General features: G+C 41.1%; 1 protein-coding gene across 1 annotated transcript; it reads left to right on the top strand.

Moving 5' to 3' along the window:
* The first annotated feature begins 229 nt into the window (after positions 1–229).
* eno1b (enolase 1b, (alpha)) lies at positions 230–8,814 on the top strand. The gene is made up of 12 exons (XM_010881018.5): positions 230–351; positions 3,527–3,621; positions 4,313–4,408; positions 5,131–5,189; positions 5,340–5,409; positions 5,547–5,680; positions 5,887–6,109; positions 6,572–6,769; positions 6,900–7,101; positions 7,682–7,790; positions 8,034–8,092; positions 8,226–8,814. The coding sequence occupies exons 2-12, from the start codon at positions 3,537–3,539 to the stop codon at positions 8,290–8,292; spliced, it is 1,302 nt and encodes a 433-aa protein (XP_010879320.3). The 5' UTR covers positions 230–351; positions 3,527–3,536; the 3' UTR covers positions 8,293–8,814.
* The last annotated feature ends 230 nt before the right edge of the window (positions 8,815–9,044 follow it).

Here is a 9,044-nt window from a genome sequence, read left to right as displayed (position 1 = left end):
TTTTTGAGTTCAGCTCATGATAAATGCGGGCAAAAACAAAAGTGTTGCGTTTAAAAATGTTGTTCAGTCTATATTCTCCACGTGGGGCAACTCCGCAACAGACTGTCAATAATTTTCCTGGGACTCTGTTCTACTAATGCCCCCGCCCCGAATATAGAAAATGGTCCAGTTAGATGGCTCTGTCTGGGGCACCGCCTCAATTTGTTTCCTTTTCGTTTTGCAACTGATCAGCGTAAATCTCTTAGACACGCCCCCGCCCCCGCCCACAAAACTGAACACGCTTAAAATCGCCGGCGTAACTATTGTAAGACTGCCCTTCTTCTCACCTTGGTGTCTCTTTGAATTTAAAAGGTAAGTGATTAGGCGAATGTATCGGTTACGCGAGAAAACTACCAGTTTTATGACGACAATAACTGCTTAGAGTTTTTTGTCTACCTTTCCCGAAGCTCCTGTTCCTCTTTATTTCCGCTAACGATGTTAGCCGCTATCACGTTAATTGTTTATAGGGAACTAAGTTTCAATATGCCTCCCTACTGAAGTTTTGAATACCTGAAATTAAAGTTGAATTAACGTAAGGTGGAGTGAAAGTGTACTATCTTTATACAACGCTTTTTAATATTTGTTAGTGTGCCAAAGATGTAGACAACTCTGGAGACGATTTTCTAATACGAAATGCAAAACAAACCTCGTGTCATCACTGCGACTTCGCAGGAACTGGCAAGTGTCCAGTCATTCATAGAGCTCATTCTCTCAAACTACGCTTGGGACCACTCGAACACCAACTTCAAGTTCAAGGAACGCTCCGTTGGAAGGATTAATGGGCCCTCATGTCAATCGGATCATTTGATGCTTCTTTAGTACAGTAGATTCTATGATCCGTTACCATCCATAAATGCCATAAATTAATGGCCAACAATCAAGTGGTTTGACTGTCAAAACGTTATATATTGACTTTAGGTTGGCCTTTTAACTTTGAAAAATGGTGTGCGCACGCTAGTTTCGCCTTTGTGTGGGTGTTACCAAGCATGCTAGATGGTGCAAGGTACCAGCTCCAATCCAGTATGGTCTAGTGTAATGAGATGCTCTTGGTGAATAACGATGCAATGACGCTGAGTATTCAGCTTTCAAGCCAGAGTATTTAGCCCAAGCCAAGCTTTTCCTAACAGTCCTTCCTCTTGTAGAAAAATGATGGTGGCCCACTGTGGATATATTGGGGTCTGAGAGGTGGCGTGGAACTACATTTGTGGTCTGGAATGGTGATCTGCCTCTGTCATTAGCCTGCATAATGTAATGGTGTACATGTGCATTTTATAAAATGTAATTAGCTGAACCATTTTCATTAGTACACAAATGGTACCTAAATGACAGGTAGCTGTGTTTACCACAAATTCAGATCTGGGGCAAAATGGCTGATCTGTTTGGACAGAATTACTATATCTGAGTTGGGCTGACAATTCCTCTTTTTTTTGTTGCTCAAAATGACTGATTCATAGTTGCCAGTTTAAATTTATAAATACAAATTATTCTTGAATGCATCAAATGGCCCTAAAGTCTGGATTGCAATAGTTTTTGTTGCCCCCTTCTAATAAGGGACTAGTTAAGACCTGGGTGCAATTGATGCTAAGGTAGAACAGAAAATGTGGCTCTTGAAGAGGTTTTTATAGACCATGAGCTTTGTCGAAAGCTTTCTCTCTCAAAACCCAAAAATGGGTTTCTTGCTCAGCTGTCAATGTAGTGGTTTATAAATGACTCATACTTTGGGTCAAGTAGATGGCATATACTAGAAATAACAGGTAAGCCCCTTCCCATGTGCGGTTCTGTCTGTAACGGAGTTCATTGACCTAGCCAGTCACTGTAACCCGAACACTGCTGTAACAGCCCTAGGCCTTGCCTTTGCTTTGTAGTGTGACAGACCATCACTTGGTGTAGGCCTGGTTAACCTCAAGATGCATTCTAGGATTTTTGCCCCCTGGAAGAAAAGGGTTGGTGTTGAGCCAAAACAGGACCTTGAAAATTGTACTGTCATGTATGTGCTGATTTTTGTGCCCTTTGTCATCAAACTCTCAGACATGAAATTAAATGGCCAAATATGGTATGATGGTGATTCTACTTACTGATACTAATTATCCACATGTAGATATATTACACATGGCCCAAAATATTGTTTAAAAAGTACCCCATTATGCCCAGTAAGAGCCACCAGTAGGCCAGAATGTTCTGGTTGACTACCAGCAGTAGTTAACAGTAGTTAAGCATGGCCATACGTGTGTTGGTCCCTTTTTTACCTAATGTTGTCAGCGGTGACACCGATCAGATGCCCTGTAGGATGCACCTCTGGTCAATACAACTCTGGTCCACTAGCACTGGGTGGCAGATGGCATAGTAGTTAGTGCATTGCGCTAGTTACTGAAGGGTAACTTGGTCGAATCCTTGACATCTTTTGGTGTGCCCTTGAATGATACAGAGCCCTAGATTTTATGTAAGGAGCTCTGGCTTACTGTTAATTGATTTAAAAACGTTTACAGGTGTTTTATCTAGGATAGAAAGCTACACAGGAATTGTTTTCCAACATGCCTCCTACTTTCAACCGCCTAGTGTTTTCACAGCATTTTCAACACCCCCTTTCCACACCAGCTCACCCATATTTTGGCCACCATATTAGCCTTCAGCTACCCTCTTGTCCTGTGCCATGTGACTGTGATGGACGGTAGTTAATCCAGTTAGGCAGCTAATGTTATTAAGCTCACAAAAACCTGCAAGGACACTTAGGACTCATCAAGGATAGTATTTTCAACCACAGCTGACTGACTTAGCCATGGGTTGTTTTGGGGGGGTAATCATTTTCGTCCGGTTCAGGTGAAGTTTGGCATTCTATACCATTCTGAATTAGATCAGGGCTGAGCTACCTCAAACTATTCGGGGTAAACTTCCATACTCAAGGAAACTTCCATATGCATTAAATCATAATTTCTGTTCTACTTTGCCACCTGTGGGATTTGATCAAGTAAATACAAAATCCTGCTAGCTTGACTAAGCCTCCAGGAATATTTTACAAACTGAATTTTTAGCAATCAAATACAGTTTGCAGGCAGAAATCTGTCCCAATACCACACAGCTGCTCATCCAATCAGCATCCAGGAGCCATACATTTTTAACTGACACAGTGCTGTGAAAATGTATTTGACTTGATTTGTCTGATTTTCTGCATTGTTACACTTCACACTGAATGTAGTTGTGTGTAGTCTCAGAAAATGACAAGTTAGGTGCTTAATTGTTGTATTAGGAAATCAAACAAGCATGCTTCAGGTCAGGACTCTTACTCAGCCCCATCCCAATCTGTTTGTTTTCATTGGCTTGACCTAATGTCAATTAGGATCTGAAATCGCACCTTTATAGTTATGGGCAGGTACACTTACAATAACAGGGTTTGTTCAGTGGTAGTTGGGGTGTCATGTTTATAGGATTAACTCCCTTCATTTAGAGACTCTGGTCAGCATTCTTTCTAAAAATGTTTTCTTCTCCAAAGATCAAGCACCATGTCCATCCTGAAGATTCATGCCCGGGAGATCTTTGATTCCCGTGGAAACCCCACTGTGGAGGTGGACCTCTACACTGACAAAGGTGAATGCAGCCCAACAGTGTTCACCGAATGGCATTCCTTTTTGTTTGACAAATTTCAGAAATGTTTATCTTCACTGTTCTCAAGGACTAACTATCCCTCTGGCAGTTTAATAAATTTTTCAGTTAACACTTCCAGGTTAGGGCAAACCATCCAATCTACATTGGTTGGGCTTTTGTGAACTGTCCTCCATTTACATATTCATGCAGCCCTATGCAAAATTGTCTCAAAGCTGAAAGTGAAAAGTATGGAAGGTGGAGCTGTTCTATTAATGTTTTCAAATTATTTCAGTCAATACTGTCAAATTAATGGAAATGCAGGAAAGGTACTATATTTGATCTGTTTTCAAGGATCCACAAATAAAATACATTTGTATTTATTTTAAAAGTTTTGTCTCAGCTGTGGTAATTTTGCACTATTCAAATAACGTTGGAATCTTCTGTTTTTCAAATCATCCAGTTGGCCACATTTGCCCATGTGTGGTTTAGAGGCTTTTTAACCCTTTGATCGTTTCTTCCTTTGAAAACTCAGTGACATCTACAATTTGTTGGAATCTTGTCAACCGGGAGATTTTCTCATCTGAACTACATGTCCTTTTTATTATTTAAATTTGAAACCTGAAGTACATGGTGATGGTGTCACAGGGGCTGGAGTTGGCATTCAATGGTTCTGTTCCTTCTCTTCATCTCCTAGGTCTGTTCAGAGCAGCGGTACCTAGTGGTGCCTCCACTGGAATCTATGAAGCCCTGGAGCTAAGGGACAATGACAAGTCACGCTATCTTGGCAAAGGTGTGTAGGGGGTTATACTATATTAATCTCCACAAAGGAGCCCTTAATGAACTTTCCAATGGCAATCTTTCCATTCTGTTCCTTTTCATAGCCTGCTATTGCTCTTCCTCTCTCAGGTGTAAAAAGGGCTACTAAGTAAGTTTGTGGGTTTGCTCTTGACTTAACAATGGCCAGGCAGAGTTTGCTAGACCAACTGATTGCTCATTGTTGTCATTATCAAAGCAACAAACCTTGTGTTCAACTTAAGCATGTAGCCCAACTCATTCACACTGACCATATTGAAGAATGGTGTAATTGTGATCCCTCTAAGCATTGTTGTTTAGCCAAGACAACTTTTCTCTTGCATGTTGTCGCTCATGGTAGATATGAAGTATATGGTTGTCAAACAATGGTTCATTAGATTTTCTGTCCTTTTCATTCTGAAAGCTTGGGCTGCTGTTATTGCATGTCCACATCCTTTGTAATGTTTAAGGAAACCTACTTTTGTGACATTTAAGCAATCCCTTTAACTACTGTGTTTATCTTCTGTGCATGACCTCAACACTTTGTCACAGTCGTAAAGTCTGCATGATTCAGTGTTTGATAAGCAAGCAAAACAAAAACTGCAGTGCATTATTGGTGACTGTTTTCAGGATCTTTTGTTCTTAAGGTGTGCCTGGAAAGGTTTTTATTTTAAAAGTCCTCTTACAACTGGTTCTTAGTAATGTTCCTTGTACTTTCAGGGGTTTCAAAAGCTGTGGACCATATTAACAATACACTTGCTCCTGCACTTGTTGATCAGGTATGAAATCCTAATTCGTGGCATGTTACAAGGAATATTGAAATTGCTAGTCTAGATGTGTTCCACCCTGTTTAAGAACAGGTCTTGTGTCCACATTTTGACTTAATCGGAACACCTAGACCAAAATGATTTTTTGGGTTTTTGTCTCAGGATGTATCAGTGGTAGAGCAAGAGAAAATCGATCAGATCATGCTTGACATGGATGGAACCGAGAACAAGTGTAAGTTATGTTGCAGATTGGATTCCATCAGAGAAGGTCTTTTAACTAGTTAGTAAACGGTTTAGTGGCATGTCCACAACCACTACTATGTTATTCCTTGGAAAGTTTATTTCTGACCAATATCTCTTTGACATCAGCCAAGTTTGGTGCCAATGCCATCCTGGGTATTTCCCTGGCGGTGTGCAAGGCTGGTGCGGCAGAGAAAGGCGTCCCCCTGTACCGTCACATTGCTGACCTCGCTGGGAACCCGGAGGTCATCTTGCCTGTGCCGGTAAGTAACATCACTTTGCAGACGGTGTGATACAAAGCATAAATTCAGCTACCGTAGTGTATAGGAATTAAAATGAATTTACCTTTACTGGGAAGACCATGCTTACACACGCTCTGTCTAGGTCTCCCTATAAAAAAAAACCTGCATCTTGAGGGACCGATTAAATGAAATGGAACTTGATGAAAACAACTTGTTTTCCTTGCCAGGCCTTCAACGTGATCAACGGAGGATCTCATGCGGGCAACAAGCTGGCCATGCAGGAGTTCATGATCCTGCCAGTGGGGGCCAGCTCCTTCAAGGAGGCCATGCGTATTGGGGCGGAGGTCTACCACAACCTGAAGAATGTCATCAAGAGCAAATATGGCCAGGACGCCACCAATGTTGGTGACGAGGGCGGCTTTGCTCCGAACATCTTGGAGAACAAGGAAGGTGGGCGATAGAAGTGATCGTATGGTCTTTTCAGTACAACACACATTGTATTTTTACTGTTTTGTGATTTGGTGCTTTTCAGAAATCTTTCTATTGTCTGTGCTTTACCAGACATCGATGCTGTAGGGAGAAACTAATCAATCATCGTGTGCTTCCCACATTCGGCTTGTGATCCCTGATTAAATGCATTTGGTTTATTGAATCCTTTTTTTGTCAGTAACATCGCTATTTGCCACTAGATGTAGTTGTGACTGGTCTTCTGCTTTGCTCTACAATGCCCACAAGTGTGCAGGACTCATAGAACGGAGTGCACAGGACCCAGCATTAAATCAATAATGCTGTTTTGCTGCACAGAAGATCATACATTGCTTTAGCACAGAAGTAGGCCACTGGTTACACAACATAGATTTGCAACACAATGAATGTTGAGTAAGCATACCCCTATACTTTCATCTCCTGTAGCTCTAGAGCTAATTAAAGAGGCCATCAGCAAAGCGGGGTACACCGAAGAGGTGGTGATCGGTATGGATGTGGCAGCCTCTGAATTCTATAGGGACGGGAAATACGATTTAGACTTCAAGTCCGCTGATGACCCAGAGCGTTACATCACTCCCGATGAGCTGGCTGACCTCTACAAGAGCTTCTGCAAGGATTACCCAGGTCTGGCTTCTCCCACTTGTTTAGATTTGTCATTCCTCCAAGTAAACCGCAGAATTTTCATTTTGTGGTTTATGTGATGAGGTACAGGACCATGACTAACACTGATCACTCTCCCTGTCTGCTCTGACAGTGCTGTCCATTGAGGACCCCTTTGACCAGGATGACTGGGAAGCATGGTCCAGCTTCACTGGCAGCACCGATATCCAAGTGGTGGGAGATGACCTGACTGTGACCAACCCCAAACGCATTGCCAAGGCTGTTGAGGACAAGGCCTGCAACTGCCTGCTGCTGAAGGTCAACCAGATCGGCTCGGTGACCGAGTCTCTGGCTGCGTAAGTACTCAACTTCTGTCTTCACCTAATAATTACTTGTCATAAAGAGGAAGATATTTAGAAGTTGCTGTTTAGTTCATCAAACTGATAAAATTGTGGATAAAAGGCATAAGCCTTTTTCTTTTTCTGAGCAAAATATAATTTTTTAAACTATTATAAACTTATTACAAATCATCCCAACATGGGAGGTTTTAAAACAAGTTGTCCGCTGAAGTCCTAGACTGAATCTTTAAGTCAAATCAGTAATTGCCTCTCTTGAACGCTCATTGTCTTAACATCAGTGTAGTGTTTCTTTATTGCCTTTTATAAATTCTGTCTTAAAATCACTAGTGGCCCTATGGTGGCAACCATTGGCAGTTTCTCTCCTTTCTACTAATATAGTAATTTACTGTCAGTATGTCTGAACATTTGCAGTAGCTTTATATATTTAATTGTCATTTATTTTTAAGACTGTCAAATTAGTTTCACTTCATTTTATGTATATAAACTAAATGCAAATAAGTGAAATCATGAGAGACAACTGATTATATCCAGTGTCTGTCTTGACTGACTGTACAGCGTGTGTCTATTGTGTGTCCAGGTGCAAAATGGCCCAGTCCAGTGGCTGGGGAGTCATGGTTAGCCATCGCTCTGGGGAGACTGAGGACACCTTCATTGCAGATCTGGTAGTAGGCCTGTGCACTGGACAGGTAAGGAGCTGCACAAACCTGTTGGTGTCTTTTACTGTATATTGTATTTGTTAATGTACAGAAGCCTTTAAATTGTAGTGCCCATGTTGCCCAAAAGGTTCTACTTTTGACTCCTGGAACATGGTTACAGAACGTTTGAGGAATGGTCCTGTGGCTTTTTGGCCAACTCGATGAGTTGGGGGGGGGGGGGGGGGGGGGGTGTTTCACAGCATTTTAATGTTACTCCTGTGTCTTCATCTGCAGATTAAGACTGGTGCTCCATGCCGCTCTGAGCGTCTGGCCAAGTACAACCAGATTCTCCGGTAAGAGTTTCTCTCATTTTACAAGATCAATATTGTGGTGCTGATCATGTTTTTATTTAACTGATCCAGTCAGAGCATTGTATACAAGATTTATATTTTTTTAAATATTAAATGTAACTTTGTATTCCCCAAGAATTGAAGAGGAATTGGGAGACAAGGCTGTGTTTGCTGGGAAGAACTTCAGGAACCCTCTGGCTTAAGTGAAATGGTCAAATCTACATAGTTGCATGCACACAAGTTTAGTAAGCATTCTTTCAAACTTTTGCTGTCTGAAAACCTCTTTTCCAAAATGGACACTTTTTTCAGAAAATATAAAACGGTTTCATATTCTCCCATTAACTGATGCACAACTGTGAAATTGAGTTTCCTCAGAGTGACAAAATGCTAAAGAATGCTTAGAGAATAAACTGTGACACATAGTTATTGGCAGCTAGACAGAAACATTCAAAGTTACAGTCCAAGACTTGTACATTCCCTAGTCTACCACTGTTTTAGGTGAACAAATGTGACAGTGGACACCATAGTTAGATGTCTGGCGGGGGGGGGGGGGGGGGGGGCACATACACTTTAGTAGTAAGTTGCAATAATTGTCTTCCACTGAAATCTGTTTAAATATAGAACAAAATCATCATTATTTATGAACAATCAATGCAATGGATTGGGAAATTATAAAGGCATACCTCTGGCTGTAAAGTGAATAAACACATTTGCTTGGAACTGAACTGTTTTCTGTGGTCACTTCACTGCAAGATGTTTAAATGTTTGTCAAGCTTTCATTAGCTAGTCATTTGAAATATGTCTGGAATATTTAATAATTAAAAACCTATTAATTATTATACACTAATTTTCCAGATTCTGAATAACTGATGAGCAATGCGCTTGTATGTTTTCTGTTTGTGTTGCTCCAGTGGTTTTGTACGCGTATCTACAATTAAATATATTTGCAGGCGTT

Source organism: Esox lucius, chromosome 17, assembly GCF_011004845.1.
Source record: "Esox lucius isolate fEsoLuc1 chromosome 17, fEsoLuc1.pri, whole genome shotgun sequence".
Lineage (NCBI taxonomy): Eukaryota > Metazoa > Chordata > Actinopteri > Esociformes > Esocidae > Esox > Esox lucius.
This window is presented reverse-complemented; position numbering and strand designations above follow the sequence as displayed.